The sequence below is a fragment of the Gadus macrocephalus genome, chromosome 9 (assembly GCF_031168955.1).
Source record: "Gadus macrocephalus chromosome 9, ASM3116895v1".
Classification (NCBI taxonomy): domain Eukaryota; kingdom Metazoa; phylum Chordata; class Actinopteri; order Gadiformes; family Gadidae; genus Gadus; species Gadus macrocephalus.
The window spans coordinates 21198719-21216802 of NC_082390.1; the positions used below are offsets into that span (position 1 = coordinate 21198719).

The window sequence follows — 18084 nt, forward strand, 5'->3', positions numbered from 1 at the left end:
ATTCCATAGCTAAGCTACCTACTTTAAAACAATACAATACGGTAATTAAGATCATGGTTTGTTCCGTAGAATACAGCACATCTACTCTTATTCTGTTCATGTTGATGATAATTAAATGTATAATTTGATACATTTGTGATGAAAATCTCCTCATCTCTCACACACACACACACACACACACACACACACACACACACACACACACACACACACACACACACACACACACACACACACACACACACACACACACACACACACACACACACACACACACACACACACGCGCGCACACACACACACCATTACTGATTTGCTTCTCTTGTTCCATTGGCCGGCTCTCCCGTGAGTGTGTGGATTGGTCCGGCCCCCTGATAAACCCATAGGTACTTCCTGTTTGCTGCTGCCTGCCTGGGCTGTGTACCAGGAACATACAGCGCTCTGTGTGGCTGCTCCCCTGCATGTCCAGACAGCCGTCTTTAGATGAATGTCCTGGTTGGTTTTGGTGCTTCCTGCTCTTCAGCCCTTCCTCCTCTGCTGTGTTCACCTTTCCTCTCCCCTCCCTTTGGGGCTCAGTGCTTCTTGTTCTCTCTCTCCGTTTCTCTGTCTCTCACTTAAAATAGGATACAATACTACTTTTTTTAATTATTACTTAAGGATACAAAGAATCTGGGGGCTAGTTTGAGGCTACAGGCTTATCTTGGAAATACACATGAGCCTTTAAATAGAGCTGTGCGTGTGTGTGTGTGTGTGTGTGTGTGTGTGTGTGTGTGTGTGTGTGTGTGTGTGTGTGTGTGTGTGTGTGTGTGTGTGTGTCATCACTTGTAGTGATGTGTGTAGTTGAGACTTTAGCAGAGAGCTACATGTAGTTGAGACTGTAGCAGAGCTACATGTAGTTGAGAATGCAGCGACTACATGTAGTTGAGACTTTAGCATAGAGCTACATGTAGTTGAGACTGTAGCAGAGGGCTAAATGTAGTTAAGACTGTAGCAGAGCTACATGTAGTTGAGACTGTAGCAGAGCTCCATGTGGTTGAGACTGTAGCAGAGCTACATGTAGTTGAGACTGTAGCAGAGGGCTACATGTAGTTGAGACTGTAGCAGAGGGCTACATGTAGTTGAGACTGTAGCAGAGCTACATGTAGTTGAAACTTTAGCAGAGAGCTACATGTAGTTGAGACTATAGCAGAGCTCCATGTAGTTGAGACTGTAGCAGAGGGCTACATGTAGTTGAGACTGTAGCAGAGCTCCATGTAGTTGAGACTGTAGCAGAGGGCTACATGTAGTTGTGACTGTAGCAGAGCTCCATGTAGTTGAGACTGTAGCAGAGGGCTACATGTAGTTGAGACTGTAGCAGAGCTCCATGCAGATGAGACTGTAGCAGACAGCTCCATGTAGTTGAGACTAGCAGCACAAACATCGGACGGATGATTACATCATATGCTACTACATGTATACATCTCACTGTGTCCACATCTCATTCTGCGCCTCACATTGTCTTGGGATCATTTGTGTGTGTTCTGTTGTTGTGCGCTGTGTGTGTCTCGTCAGAGGACATTACTGCAAGCCAGCCTGAGGGTTTTTGTCATCATTGTACATTTCCCTACGCCTGCTGTTTTGGTGCTCTTTGCCGTTGCCTGCTGACTAAAACGTGATAGAAATGCGATAAAGAAGCAAGCAGGTAACAACATATTGTCCAACCGTAGACGCCCCCCCCCCCAAACCCCCTTCTTTTATATGTTTTTATTAGCTCATCACAGTCTCCTTGTCCTTGCAGATTTAGGATGTAAGAGAAAGTAAAGCTAAGCTCTTTTTCCTTCTCATTTTCTCCCCAAGATAATAATATAGACTGCAATCATTGGAGTTTGATTAACCAAAAACTAATGCTGCATGTCTCTGGATCAAACTTCTTTTGGAACAGAATTGGATTTGGTGGTAAATAAAAAAAAACGGAATATACCAATGATGGTACAGCCCAGAACTCCAGGAAAATACATGAGAATGTGGTCAAAGAGGTGAAAAATAAGGGAAATGTACAATTATTTTTTTGTTGATTCATTTTGACATTTAGAAATGGTTGCACTCTGGTTAACACTGTATTCAGTAGCTTGCTTTTAGAAACCATATAGAAAGGCTTCGGGCAAAGTCTTCTTGCTGTATTGTGCTCTGACTGGTTGGCCGTTGTTCTTCTGCCTGTATTTCTATTGGCTGGCTTCTTTCATCGCCGCTCTTTATTTGCCGACGGCTCTTGTGGCCTCCTGCTGCTCGGCATGAACTTGCTTGTCTTTCCGTCTTGGGTACGGGTCTGAGCAAAGCTTCTTGTAACCGAGACCCAACAACTGGACGTGGTCTCATATCAACCCCCCCACCCTCTGCTCTCTGTCCATAGGCCGGCCACACAGGCATGCGTGCATATGCTCAAAAGCCCAGGTCTGTGATTGGCTCGCAGGCAGAGCACGGGGGCATGCGGACATACTACTTCAGCGCCGACACGCAGGAGGACCAGAGCGGCTGGCTGCGGGCCATGAACCAGGCAGCGCAGATGAAGAACCAGGCAGTGGTCAGGTGACAGACCCCGCAGCACACACGCATCACCCAGACACGTGCACGCTCACGAGCACACACGCATTACACATACTGAGATACGTTCACGGGCACACTAGAGAAAGTCTGGTCTGAGGCCCCCAGGTGTAGGGCAGAGGTCAAAGTGAGGAGGTCTGCTGAGCCCTCCTGTTCTACCCCGGAGCGTCGTCTGCTCTCCACCCTAGTTTCTATAGTATCAATGTCCGTTTGAAGGAGGTATTACTACGTCTGCCCTCCATCCTAGTTTATATAGTATCAATGTCCCGTGGAGGAGGTATTGCTACGTCTGCTCTTGGCTGGGGGTCAGTAGGCACTTCGTAAATAACCCTTCAGAATAAGGGAACACGTTTTGAATCAGGAAAAAAAGATATCACCAAATATATAATTCAGTATAAGTCAGCACATTCAGGACCCCGGAGTGTTGGTCTACCGCGGCCCTGGGGCATCAAGCTGTGCTACTAGTCACCAAACACTGACGCTTACAAGGTCAAAGGAACACGTGGAGTCCAAGATTCTCTCTTGGACCGGTGGATGCTGTGAAACTATGCTTGGTGAGGCTGCAGCCAATCAATCAGCTGAATTATTTCTCCGCCCTTTAGTTTCCAAGTTAATATTTTGGTCACTTATTATTTTACATTTATAATAAAGTGTGCCAGTGGTGACATGCTTCCTCAAAGGGCCTGAAACCTTGAGTGTGGTGGGGTGAACTGGGATGTTATAGTGCGTTATAACTGGGGTATATCTAGGGCCATGCTGGGGTATAAGGATGGAATGAACTCGGGTAAACCTGGGGTGATGGGTGTAGACGCGTTGTGGGTATTTCTCACAATGCAACAATATGAGTGCACCCGTTCATTTAGCGCTCAGACCTTCTGAAGCTGAGTAACAGCAGAGCTCGAGACAATCTTTATGCGTGTTTGGAAGGACAGTCTGAAGAGATGGGGAAACGCAATCCACCTCCTCCATCATTGACAGCTCTGCATCACCTTTCTTATTTAGTTTTTCAACAGATTTACGGAAGTCCATGAAATCAGGGCTAATGCAAGGCTTATGTGGGTCAGAAATCCGGCAGAGTTGTAGAAAGGATTATCGATGGTTGAAGAGCAGAGGCCGATCAGAGGACCAACATGGGAAGCACTTGACCTGGACGGCAGGTTGTTGAAGCCTTGTGTTGCTGTCCCCTCTCCCTGCAGGTCCAAAGAGATCCTCCTCTCCCTGGAACCCCAGCAGGCTGTCCCCCTGACCAACCACGGCCGCCCCCACCCCTCTGAGATCTCAGACCGCCAGGAGACCCACCTGGAGCCCCTCCGCCGGGGACCCTCGGACCACGCCGGGACCCTCCTCCGAGACCCCGCCCCCGTCCCCATGGAGATGGACACTCACTCCTCCCTCGTGTCCAATCCCGCCGCCTCCTCCTCCTCCCACTTCTCCCCCCTGACAGACGCCGGCCCCCCGTCGGCCCCGGGCTCAAGGGCCCCGTCACGGGCCACCTCCGCGCTCCCCGAGCCCTGCACCTACAACGGGCTGAGCGCCTGCACCACGCCCAGCCCCATCCTGGAGCCCAACGGCATTGGGGCAGGGACCTACCAGAGGAACCCTTCGCCGCCCGGCCCAGAGCCCCCCCACAGGGAGCCCCCCCACAGGGAGCCCTACCGGGGGGACGGCAGGAGCAGCACCCTGGAGCAGGTCGAACAGTGGGTCCAAGTGCAGAGGGCAGAGGTCAAAGGGTAGGTCACATTCACACTGCGCTTACATTTACATTTAGGGCATTTACCAGACGCTTTATCCAAAGCGACTTACAATAAGTACATTTGTCATAAGAAGTGCATCAATATATCGCTGTTGGTACAGAAAGGATGTTAATACAACATTAATAGAAGAAGGGCAAGTACCACAATCGCTAGGCTAATGAATTCCCCATGTTACAGCCATGATAGCAGCTACTGCAGTTGCTACGCAGTTAAGTACTATAATACAATACAATACAATACATTACAATACAATACAATACAATACAATACAATACAATACAATACAATACAATACAGTGTACAATGGTGGCCAGAAGGGGGAGGGTGGCTATGCAGTGTCGAGGTGGACTCTGAACAGGTGAGTCTTGAGTCTTTTTCGGAAGACAGTGAGCGACTCTGCGGTCCTGAGAGCGGCAGGAAGCTCGTTCCACCACTGAGGTCCCAAAACCGAGAAAAGTTGTGACTTTGCTGAACGGCCTTTGCTAGCTCTTAGCGATGGCGGTTCCAGACGTCCAGCTGAGGTAGTTGAGCGGAGGGATCGAGCTGGGGTGTGTGGCTTTAGCAATGCTTGGAGGTAGGCAGGGGCAGTTCCATCGACTGCCTTGTATGCCAGTACCATCGTCTTAAATTTGATGCGAGCTACTACAGGGAGCCAGGGGAGGTCCCGGAAGAGGGGGGTCACACGGGAGAACTTCGGTAGGTTGAACACGAGGCGCTCTGCCGCATTCTGGATGCGTTGCAAAGGTTTAATCGCAGAGGCAGGAAGTCCAGCCAGGAGTGAGTTGCAGTAGTCGAGGTGGGTGATTACCAGTGATTGGACTAGAAGCTGAGCTGCTTCCCTCGTGAGGAAGGGCCGGATTCTGCGGATGCTGTAAAGTGCAAATCTGCAGGATCGGGCGACCGCAGTGATGTTTGCAGTGCAGGATAACTGATTGTCCAATACCACACCGAGGCTTCTGGCAGTTGGAGAGGGAGTTACAGTGATGTTCTCGACGGTGACCAGTAAGTCCATGTATGGGCAATCTTTCCCTGGGATTAGGAGGAGCTCGGTTTTGTTGAGGTTAAGCCTCAGGTGATGGGCAGTTGTCCAGTTGCTGACGTCCACCAGACATTCCGATATGCGTGTTGCAATCAGGGTTTTATCAGATGAGGGGAAAGAGAGAAATAGCTGAGTGTCATCAGCATAGCAGTCATAGGAAAAGCTGTGTGATGCAATTACCAAGCCCAGAGACCTGGTATAGAGGGAGAACAGAAGAGGCCCCAGTACAGAGCCTTGAGGGACACCAGTTTCAAGCGTGCAAGGTTTGGACAAGGAGCCATTCCATGTCACTTGATAGGTGCGGTTCGTCAGGTAGGTTGTGAACCAGGAAAGAGCAGATTCAGCGATGCCAAGTTCGGCAAGAGTGGCAAGAAGGATCTGGTGGTTCACCGTGTCAAATGCTGCGGACAGGTTGAGGAGAATGAGAACCGATGAGAGGGACGAGGCTCTGGCAGCACGGAGGGACTCCGCGAGGAGAGCCGTCTCGGTGGAGTGTGCTTTCTTGAAACCTGACTGGTGAGGGTCAAGGAGGTTGTTAGATGAGAGATCGGAGGACAGTTGGTTAGCAACGGCACGTTCCAGTGTTTTAGACAGGAATGAAAGAAGAGATACCGGTCTGTAGTTCTGGATGTCGTTGGTATTAAGAGTTGTTTTTTTGAGGAGAGGCTTTATTCTGGCAGTCTTGAAAGACGCTGGAACAATGCCTGAAGTGAGGGAGGAGTTGATAATTGAGGTGAGAAATGGCAGGATCTCGCTTGAGACATCCTGGAGGAGAGAGGAGGGGATAGCGTCAAGGGGGCAGGTGGTGGCATGGTTAGATGTTATTATTCTGTTGACCTCGTCAGAGGTGAGAGGGCTAAATTGGGTAAAGACAGGAGGGGACGGGAGGAGGGAGAATGGAGGCAGGGATAAAAGAGGAGCTAATGTTGCTTATTATTGGCATAGGTTACGTTCAAGTGGTGATATATATATATATATATACATATATATATATATATATATATATATATATATATATTGAGCATAACATTTACGGAACACCACAGATTTGGGATTTGTAAACAGGCTGTCCCTTAGGCAAAGCAAGGCAACTTTATTTATATAGCACTTTTCATACACAAGGCAGACTCAAAGTGCTTCACATATAAACATCGTCATACAATAATAGAAAAGAAAATAATAGAAAAGAAAACATATGCAAAAAATGAGTAAAATAGATAGAAAATAAAGGCAAAGTTAATAAAGCATTTTAGAAAGTGCAATGGCTCTCATTTATCAAACGAGCGTACAACAGAAAACGTGTGTAAAATGGACGTACGCTAATTTCAACGTTGAGCTTGGCATTTATCAATTTGAACGTGAGCGCAGGCTGCGATGAAATCTCACGTCAGGTCTGAGCTTGTGTACGCAAGTTTTTTTGGCGCAACATACGGGTATTTCACTGATGAATAGTGCAGCACAAGTAGCCCATGTTGCACATCTGTATTAATAACTAAATAAATTGGAATTAGCCCAGCCGTTCAAACAATTACAATCAAGTCAGGCCTAATTAAAAACAGTATTGCTATGAAAATAATTAGAATGTGACAGGTGAAATGTTTATTCAGCTGTCTATATAAACAGGAGCTTTGCCAAATAGGTGGTCGAGTCTCAGCGATGGCAGATCTGGCTCTGTTAGAGGACCTCAACGCACGTCTAAGACGAGAGAGCGTTTTTCGAGACCGCTCCGATTTTTTTATGGAGAGCGATGAATGGCTCTTGAGTCGTTTTCGTCTCCCAAGGCATCTCCTGATGGAGCTATGCAATGCTTTGGAGCCACAGTTAAGGCGAGAAACTAGGCGATCAAACGCAATACCTGTGCCAGTGCAGGTGTGCTCTACCTTGGGGTTTTTGGCCACCGGGACCTTTCAGCAGGAGATCGGGGACAGGTCTGGTATTTCCCAGCCAAGTAGCCTATTAGCCGAACCATGCCAGCAGTTTTGGCAGCTATAATGTCCCTCTCCGAACGTTATATTAAATTCCCATATAATAACGATCAGCAAACTGGAATCAAACGGGATTTTTATGCTATTGCTAGGTTTCCAAATGTGATTGGTGCGGTTGAGTGTACCCATGTGCGTATGAAGCCACCATCTATTAATGATTACGCATAGGCCTACAACCGCAAAAGCTACCATTCAGTTAATGTTCAGATTATTTGCGATGCCAGAATGTCAATCCTGAACATGGTAGCCCGATGGCCTGGGGGCACGCACAATTCTTTTATTTTCCAAAATAGCAACGTTGGGCATCGTCTACATCAGGGCGCACTACATGGTCAGAGTCATCTCGGTGAGTTACGCTGCAGTCGCACTGCACCGGCCTCCTCCCGTTTCTTGCTTGGCCCACTTCACAGCCGCAACACGTTTTTTGGTGCTGAGCTTCATGTCAGACTATTTTCTCTTCACCTTATTCGGAATAAAATAACTTTAACGCAATGCAAACAATAGCATATACGTGAAATGTTTTAAGCTGGATAACAGAAATTTTACATTTAATTTATTATTTAATTAATTTAATTAACAAACCTCTTCCGTAGCCCGACGAACATTGGAAACACTATTCACTGCAACAGTTATTTCCTTCCATATAGCATTATTTTGCTTGCCTTTAATGCCAGCTTTTAGGCTACCAAACAAAACCAGACGGTTCGCATCCACCAGTGACCCGAGCGTCTCCATTTCGGTCTCGGAAAAACTCCTCTCTTTTTTTACCGTTGGACGTTTCTCCATGTCGTAAAAGTTAGGGGCGAGACTTCTGAAGACATGCTTTTATATGGGCGTGTTACGTTAATTACGATCGATCTCAGCCGCCGTATTTATCAACACCAAGATCCTTTGTACGCTGGGATTGGTGTGATACGAAAGTTTCGTGAATCTCACGTGGGACCTATCGTAAAATGAATCATGCGTTCAGATTTGCGCTAATTTCTACGTTTGTTTGATAAATGAGGGCCAATGTGTTTAAGATCAGATCAACAGTCTCTCTGGTACCCATGTCGGGGCTCCAACCTGACCTATCTCAGATCATGTATCTCTGGTAAAAATAGAAAATAAAGGCAAAGTTAAAAAGGCATTTTAAAGCATTTTTAGAAAGTGCAATGTATTTAAGATTTAGCAGAAAGCTAAAGCAAACATAAAATTCTTCAGTCTTGTTTTAAAAGTGGTCAGAGATGGGGCAAGTCTTAAATCCGCAGGGAGTTTATTCCAGCTATTTGTTGCATAGTAACTAAATCCTGCTTTCACCTGTTTCGTGTTTAATCGGGGGTAATTAACAGATTGGTCTCAGAAGATCTTAGTGGTCTAGAAGGCTTATGTAGTGGAATCATATCTGTTAAATATTTTGGCCCTAAACCGTGTATGGATTTATAGGTTAGCAACATGATTTTAAAATCAATTCTCTGACCTACAGGAAGCCGATGTAACGATTTAAGAATTGGTGTAATATGTTCAAATTTGTTGGTCTTTGTTAGAACTCTAGCAGCAGCATTCTGTACAAGCTGAAGACCATTGCAGTAATCAAGGATACTAGTGATAAAGGCATGTACATTTTTTTGTAAGTCTTCGGTGGACATAAGCCCTCTATGTCTTGCTACATTTTGAAGGTGATAATATGCAGATTTTGTAACTGATTTGATGTGACTGTCGAAATGTAAATTTGAATCCATGTTAACCCCTAGATTTCTGGCTTTGAATGAGGTTTTCAGAGACAGAGAGTGAAGGTGTTTTTTAAGCCTTTCCGTTTTGGTAGCAAATACAATTATCTCGGTTTTGTCCTCATTTAGTTGAAGGAAATTTCGGCACATCCAGGCTTTGACTTGCTCAATGCAATGGCACAGCAGACCTATGGGGATAGTCATGTGGTGATAGCGATACATCGATTTGCGTGTCATCGGCATAGTATTGATGGTCAATATTGTTATTTTGCATGATTTGCCCTAGTGGGAGCATGTAGATGTTGAATAAAGAGGGTCCTAAGATCGAACCTTGTGGGAATCCACATGTGACGTTGGTTGATTCTGATACAAAGTCGCCAATGGAAACAAAGTAGTTCCTATTTTCTAGGTAGGACCTAAACCAATTTAAGACAGTGCCTGAAAGCAACACCCAGTTTTCTAACCTGTCCAAAAGTATTGTATGGTCTACAGCAGGCATCTCCAAACGGCGGACCGCGGTCCGGGTCCGGACCAAGTGACGGTCCTATCCGGACCCATGACCAATTGAAAAAAATAAATTGGTCATGCTTTGTATTTTTTCACTATACAAAGCATGATTATGTTAGTAAAATCATTTCTCACTGAAATACAAATTGAAAGGCAGAATAGTCTGTAGTACAGCATAAAAACAGCAAAAAGCAATGATCTTCACAGAGCGAAGATCATGCACTCACCGAACTTCCCCCCTCCCCCCGTCTGTCAAGGCATGTGCGTAACAGCGTCACTCCAAAAATAGCCAATCAAATTTTTTGTTTACCGGAAGGGCGATTTGGAATGAGAAAATGGCTTGCTCGAAAATAAGGAAATTTGACCCCGAAAACAGACATTTTAAAGATGAATGGACTGACCAATTAATGTTCATTCTCCTGCAAGGCAGTACAAAACCTTAGTTGTGTCTTTTATGTGTTGAAACCGTGGCGCTGTTAAAAAGCAGGAATATTAAGCGGCATTACGAATCCAAACACAGATCCTTCGAGGAAAAATATCCCCAGAAGTCAGAAGTGAGAGCGTGGAAAATATCCGAGCTGAGAGCTCAGTATGAGAGGTCTACGCGTGTCTTCACACACTCATTTACAGGCCAGCAACGTGCAAATGAATGCTCACTTAAGATTGCATGGATTTTGGGGCAACATAAAAAAACTTTCAGTGACACGACTGTTGTGAAGGAGTGCTTGAACGCTGCTGCCGAGACGTTACTTGAAGGTAAACAAAGTGATGAATTGTGTGAAAAAATAAAGCAAATCCCAATGTGAGCTGCAACGACAACCAGAAAATCTGAAATTTATCAGATGACGCACTGTCACAGCTTCATTTGGCTGTTCAGTCTGAGTACCCTATCCTTAGCCATTGATGAGTCTTCAGATGTAACGGATAATGCCCAGCTTTTGGTTTATATGCGATTGTTTTATCAAGACAAGAAAGAGATCTGTGAGGACCTGTTGGGACTAACACCACTTGAGACACTGTTTTGCTTACTTGAAATTAAGGCCTAATACTCTTTTTTTGTGTTTATTTGAAATGTAGGCCTGGTGTACCTGTTTTGCTTACTTGAAATGTAGGCCTAATGCACTTTGTGTTTATTTGAAGTGCAGGCCTAGTGTTCCTGTTCCGCTTACTTCACATGTAGGCCTTATGCACTTTATATGTTTACTTGAATTGCAGGCCTAATGTAACTGTTTTGTTTACTTGAAATGTTAATATGCGTTACTTTGTCTTACTAGTTTTTCATGGTTGAAAGTAAGCTATTTGGAAATTGAAAATAAATACATCTGAAGTTATATGGTAATATGCCGTGTTGATTGTATTTGACAAAAGAAGGCTATTAGGACGTGGTAGGTTCGGACCTTTCTTGGAAGGAATTTTTAGTAGCTGGACCTTGTCCAATTTTAATTGAAGACCCCTGGTCTACAGTGTCGAATGCTGCACTGAGGTCTAGTAGCATTAGTATTGAGGATTTGCCAGAGTCTGTGTTAAGACGGATGTCGTTAACAACTTTAATAAGGGCGGTCTCGGTGCTGTGCAGGGGTCGAAATCCTGATTGGAAGGTGTCATAGCAACCAGTTGATGCAAGGGAGTGATTAAGTTGCTGGAGGACAACGTTCTCAATGATTTTACTTATGAAGGGTAGATTTGATATTGGTCTGTAGTTGTTAATGATAGAGGCATCTAGGCTCCGCTTTTTTAAAAGGGGGTTAATAACTGCAGTTTTCAAGGCTTTTGGGAAATTGCCTGATTGGAGAGAGTTGTTAACTATTTGCATTATGTCTATTGCTAGGCAGTCAAAAACATTCTTAAAGAAGTTGTTAGGTAAAGTATCAAGGAAACAGGTGGATGGCTTTAGTTGTGTCACTGTTTCAACATGAGTTTTAGAGTCTATGACATTAAAGCATGTCATCATTGCTACGTTACTTTTGCCTGAACAGGGTGGTAGTCCAACATTTTTGTTTGAAGTGGAGATATTGATGGCGTGTCTGATGCGTTCAATTTTATCAGTGTAAAATGCTGCAAACTCATTGCATTTCTGCGTGGAATGGAGATCAGGTGGAATTTGTGTTGGGGGTTGGTCAGTCTGTCAAAAGTTTCAAATAGGGTTTTTGCATTATTAGTATTGGTTTTAATGATATTGGAGAAAAATGTTCCTCTAGCACTTATTGGGCCCTATTTTAATGGTCTGAAACGCAAGTGAGAAGCGGCAAGCGCAATTAGCTTTATGGGCGGTTCTGTGACGATGTCGCTATTTCACCAGCGCAAAAATTACTCTTGCGCCCGGCGCAAATCTAAAAAGGGTTGGTCTGAAGTAGCCTAATTACCCATAGGTGTGGTTTGTGCGTAACGTGCAATTAACCAATGAGAGTGCCAGCTCCCATTCCCTTTGAGAGCCATGAGCGCATTTGAATCTGACAAGTTGATATTTTGACAGTGCGTCTGCAGTCTCCGATGAGACAGATGCACATGCATTTCAAACTTCAAATGGCTCAGTTTATGGCCAAATAATATGGCCTAATTCACACATGGAATAAGGTTTTCTTCCACAACTTCAGAAATCCTGAGTCCTCAAATAAATTTTCAGTAAAGAAAACTTAACACACATATGATATGCGGTAACTGTGGTTCTATTTAGTGACATATGCAATTCATTATAAATATCGTTTCTTATCAGTATTGTATGCATTATCATTATCGACTTGTGTTCCTAATATGCATGTGTCCCCCCGTTAATATACATTGCCATGGACTGTATTATGCGTTACGTGTTTAGTTTGCGTGTGTTTAAACAGATGGACGCACACACGCGCGCCCGCATTCATTCATTCTTTTTAACACTCACTCGCGGTAAAACAATGTTTTCTCACGATCAAATACTCATCAATCCTAAAGGTTATGGGCATGTACACGATGTCTGTGTCAAGAAAATATGTGTTTGCTGTACGGTGTTTGCAGATGCATTGATTTAAAAGTACAACTTATTACCGCTGTATCAGCTGTTCTTTCCCAAATAATTTACCAAGAATGTGTGGCTAGGTAGATGAGAGAAGCAAAGTGTATGCGCGAGGTGCACAAGCAACATTATGCATGCACCCTTACCAGGCATTTCCTGGTTTGTGGAAAGGAAAAGAACGCTGCGCCAGTTGCAAACTAGCAACGACACATGCGCCAGTGAGAAAGTCAATTGCGCCGGATGCAAGTTAAGTCTAAATTGTAGGAACGAAGGCTCTCTTTATAGATGTCATGGTGAATATGAAGTTTTTTTATGCCAGATGCGTTCCACCTTCCCGCATTTTTTTTTTTGTGTTGTTACAGAAGCAGCTTTTCTCCACTTTGCCATTTTGCTTTCCAGAAATTGTTTTAACCTTATGAGGTGCAATGACATCTATGACTTTCACATTTTTCAAATTAAAGTTTTCTATGGTTGAGAGGTGGTAGCAAGGAGATGGCCTTTTTAAAAAGTACATTAGAATGTTTATTGATATACCGTTTTTTGACAGTATTTGATTTTGTCTGTATGTCGGGAATAAACTATATATTAAAGAAAACACAAAAGTGGTCAGACAAGGAAGGATCAGTCACAGAGAGATCAGAAACATTGAGGCCCTTTGTGATCTGTGGTGTGCCCCTTACAACCATTAGCCTCTTTCACATGTTGAGACAGTTTGAATGTGTCCAAAATGGTCAACACTTGTCATTTACCGGTTATATCCTTTATGGTTGAGTCTCCTATAATCAGAGTGTCTGGTTCATCTGCTTTCTGTGAGATGGGCCCTTATTGGCTTACTGCAATTTTAATCAGGCAGTCATACTGCAAGTGTAATTGAATGTTAAGTCAATGGAACTAAAACCAAAAATGATTTCTGATGTGAATGTTGATATTCTGTGGGTCAAACCTTTCAAAATCAAAGGGGAAAAAAAGGAAAAAATAAAAAAGAGTGTGCGTTAATGCGTCAATTTGTATTAATCATGTTAAAATAAGATTGTGTTAACGCGTAAATAACACGTTCATTTTAACCAGCCCTCATATAGATATATGGATATGGATCCATACGTATATATGGATATGGAGATATATATAAACTCTACACAAAAAGTAAGGAAATTTGTGTTTGGTAGATTATTTTTCTGTGGAAACAACGCTTTTTTGGCAATAAATCTTATACCGTTGGAAAGCCTGTTTATTTCCCTTTCAAATGGTGCCCCATTTGTAAGAAACATGCATTTGTGGGATGAGCAGCAGCGCTGAGTATGTGGGTTGCGCCCATGAAAAATTTGCCAAATCTTTTCTGCCATTGCCAAACTGGTTATAGTCCTACTTCATTATCCTTCACACCCCAGATGAGCATCCCGTCCCTTATAATAATAAGGGACATGATATAATGTAACTTTAAATGCTATGTGGTGCTAATGCTACAAGTGTAGAAATACAGCTGCTGCTTCAGAGGCACTGGGATGGAGAACCATCCCACAGAAAGAGAGGCTGCAACACTAAACAGTGGTTCAAAAGACTCTGGTGCTTTGATGATGTATTAATGAGTTGATTCCTCTTTAAATGCAACACTAAGCAGTGGTTCATAAGACGCTGATGCTTTGATGATATATTAACGAGTTGATTCCTCTTTAAATGCAACAGCAAACAGTGGTTCAAACTGGTTCAGACTCTAGTGCATTGAGAAGCTGGGGCATTCCTGAGAGCTCATCTCTGGTTTCTTTCTGTCTGCTACTCACCACTCTGGTCCTTCTAGAACAGGGATGGGCAACTTTCATGATTAAGAGGGACAACATTTTTCCTCATCACCATCAGAGAGCCACATGATCACGCACTTCAACTAATCGGATATGAGAGAAGCTACAATAATACAAAATAAGAACAAACTATGTGATATATTGGAGATGGCCACTACCTAAAAATTCATTCATATATTCATAGACTATGTATGTGAATTGAACCAACATACATTCATTTTTATATTTTCTGTGCTGAAATGGATTTTTAACTACTCTTGTTAAACGAAAAATACAAGTTTGTTTTAAAAGAAACAACAACAGCCACATGAGTGATAAGCATTTTTTTCAGTGCAAACAACTCACATACATCATCATTCAATGATGGCAAAAAACGGAATAACAGTGGCCCAACATTAAGTGCAACAACCAGCATTATATTCAGTGCAGTGTAGTAGATGTAGTGGCAACTTAAGTTGAACTCTTTCATGACTGATATAGTTTCTAAGCAAACAAGATGCATGGGTTTGCCTTAGAATTCTTTGAACAGATACTCTGCTTCTCATCTTGACGGAAACTTACGGTTTTCTTTATCGAAGTTTCTGTAATAAAATATAAATGTATGTTTTATTTTAATTTATTTTATTTAAAATGATGTGGGGGGCCTCACTGAGTGAGGATGGCCGCCAGCTGCCCGTCCCTGCTCTAGAAGGTTTTTAGTGACGCCGTACAGGGACCTGGGCTTCAGAGAGGACCGGACCCCCGCCCGTCACTAACACATCTCTCTCCCTCCAGACCCCCGTCACGGGAGAACACCCTGCCCCGCCGCTCCCCCGCCACCCTGCCCCACTCCTCCTCCTCCAGGGAGGTGCGCTACCAGACCCTGCCTCGGGCCCCCGGCCCCAGCCCCCCTCCCGCCACCCGCACCGGGGAGTACAAGTACGCCCAGGACCGCCTCAGCCACTTCCAGCTGGCCCCGGAGCCGGCCGGGCCTGGGGGGGGCGGGGGGCCCGTGTACCAGCTGTACGAGTGGCAGCAGCGGCACCAGTACCGCCACGGCAGCCCCACCGCGCCCCTCTACACGCCCGCGCCCGACTACCCCTATGGCCCCCGGCCCCCCTCCGCCGGGCCCTCCGCCTCCTCCGCCCCCCGGCCTTCGGACGGCCACCCGCGCTGCATCTCAGTGCCCCCCTCCCCCGCCGACCTGCCCCCCCCCGGGGTCGGCAGGACCGCCTCCCCCCTGCGGAGGCCTCACACGCCTGCCGAGCGGGTGACGGTCCGGCCCGTCAGGTCAGAGGTCGACGGCCCCTTCGCCGCCTCCCCTCGCCGGGCCCAGTCCCAGATGTTCAAGGTAAGGCTCTGAGGGTCCTGGACCCCCGTAGGGGTCCATCGCCCTCCTCCAGACCGTCAGCAGCTCTCACTGATGTCAGTGAGCGGGGCGCTGTAGGCGCTGTGCGGTCCGCTCAGGATGTCCCTCAAGCCTGTCTCGCCCCTCTGGTCACCGCTCTGTGAGGAGCCCACAGGGGACCGAGGCTCCACGACCAGGGAGGGCCCTGTTGGGCCCCCAGGAGCCACCAGGCGGCCTGAGGCCTCAGAGGGATGAGCATATGACATGCATGTGATCATGTTGTTGTTGGCCAACTATTAACAACAACAACAACAACAACAGCAGGAAAGCCAAGAGACTAGCTTCACTGGGCCATGTCATCATTTCCATAGCACTGGTTGGTTGAGTGGGTTGAGCATACTGTATCAGTGCTTCTATACATGAGCAACAGCTCAGTGAATTAATGGTATGAATGGTTGTTCCATGTTATCACTAAAACAAGCTCTTCCACATATTTTGATAAATCAGTAGCGGTCCTCAGAACCAGTGGTCCATCTTTTCAGGGCTACTCTGAGCCACACAGAGTCCCAGCACTAGGTCACAGCACACCCACAAATAAGAACCAAAACGCCTAGATGTTCCTGCTCAGTGATCCGTTGCTAGCAGCTGGTCAACACAGACTGCAGACTACACTATGAGTTGAGTCATTCCCTGGGAACCAGCCTGTGTCAGGAACGTGTCCTCATGGTTGTTCCTGCAGGCGGCCACCATGGAGCGGCGGGCGGGGCCGGCGTCAGGCTACATCTCCCACACCGTCAGCGCTCCCAGTCTCCATGGCAAGACGGTAAGAACGCACTCCACCTCCAACGAGTAGTCCTCACTGGGTTCACGCTGCTCCTCCTAGCGCCCCAAAGGACCCCTTCAGCTGTGTTGAGTTCTGCTGCCCCGGGGTTTCCCCAAGGGGGCAGGATGTTAGGGTGTTGGACAACATCCATCCAAAGCAAACTGTACCTCTCCCTGATGCTTAACCCCTACCTGCTCCTTGATGCCACCTGGTGACCTGGGGTCAGGGGTCAGCCTCCTGGTGACCTGGGGTCAGGGGTCAGGGTCAGCCTCCTGGGGTCAGGGGTCAGCCTCCTGGTGACCTGGGGTCAGGGGTCAGCCTCCTGGGGTCAGGGGTCAGCCTCCTGGGGTCAGGGGTCAGCCTCCTGGGGTCAGGGGTCAGCCTCCTGGGGTCAGGGGTCAGCCTACGGTCCGTCCATGCTTTAGATGGTGATGGTCTGTATGTTGCAGTCTACTGATATTATGATGTACTGTTTCTCAATGAAGCCAACCCTTCATGAACCAAATGAAGGGTTGGCTTCATTGAGAGGGTAGCAGGGTAGCAGTAGACTCTTAGGGGTGTCCACCACTGACTCAATTATAACTCGTCAGGCCAGACCCATCGTCCAAATCATTTATCATGGATCTTTTTTGCGATGTTCAGAAGGGCATCAAGGCCAGACAGAGCGGTTACCATGGCCGCCAGAGTAACTTCTGCCATGCTCGTGGTCACTATCAGCAATAACAGTGTGACCTTCATTGATAATGTGTAAATACTGTATTGGAGCTGTCAACATTATATTAATAATACATTATTAATGAACTGTTCATCTGTTTATGATGTGTTAGTGGCATGCAAAACTATATGACGGGTTGACAAATGAGTAAACGACTTTCTAACAATGTGTTAAAGATGTGTTAACAGCTTTGAAACAATGTGCTTTCTTGGTTATGTGTCAATGATGTGTTAATAGCTTTATAACGATGTGTTGGTAATGTGTTGGTAATGTGTTAGTGATATGTTAATGTGTGCTACTAGCTTTCTAACAGCTTTATAATGATGTGTAAACGATGTGTTATCGTCTTTGTAATGATGTGTTACCGTTGTGTTAATGATGTGTTAAAACATTTCTAGTTATGTGTTAACAATGTGTTAATGATGTGTAAACGTCTTTCAAATGATATGTTAACAAAGTTATAACGATGTGTTAACAATGTTCTATGGATGTGTTATATATGTGTTAATGACGTTCTAACGATGCATCTTTCTAACGATGTGTTAACGACGTCCTGATGATGCGTTATTGATGTGTTAACGACGTTCTAACGATGTGTTAATGACGTGCTTAGGATGTTTTATTGATGTGTTAACGATGTTCTAACGATGTGTTAACGACTTTCTAACGATGTGTTAACGCCGTTCTAACGATGTGTTAACGACGTGCTTAGGATGTTTTATTGATGTGTTAACGACATTCTTAGGATGTGTTATTGATGTGTTAACGACGTTCTAACGATGTGTTAACAACGTTCTTTGGGTGTTATTGTTGTGTTAACGACGTTCTAACGGTGTGTTGACGTCTTTCTAACGATG

General features: G+C 45.4%; 1 protein-coding gene across 13 annotated transcripts in view; it reads left to right on the top strand.

Annotated features, from left to right (window-relative positions):
• Positions 1-18084, top strand: part of LOC132464801 (pleckstrin homology domain-containing family A member 7-like) — a 140070-nt gene that overhangs the window by 89638 nt on the left and 32348 nt on the right. For 9 of the 13 annotated variants that reach the window (XR_009527350.1, XM_060061398.1, XM_060061403.1 and 6 more), the window contains 4 exons: positions 2390-2565; positions 3777-4310; positions 15137-15692; positions 16429-16512. Coding sequence is in view for 12 of the 13 variants with exons in the window: in XM_060061398.1 (XP_059917381.1) it covers positions 2390-2565; positions 3777-4310; positions 15137-15692; positions 16429-16512 (1350 nt within the window). In the remaining variant the exon portion in view is untranslated. Of the gene's footprint in view, positions 496-2389; positions 2566-3776; positions 4311-15136; positions 15693-16428; positions 16513-18084 lie in introns of all 13 variants that reach the window. The other 4 variants (XM_060061409.1, XM_060061399.1, XM_060061406.1 and 1 more) reach the window with 3 other exon arrangements.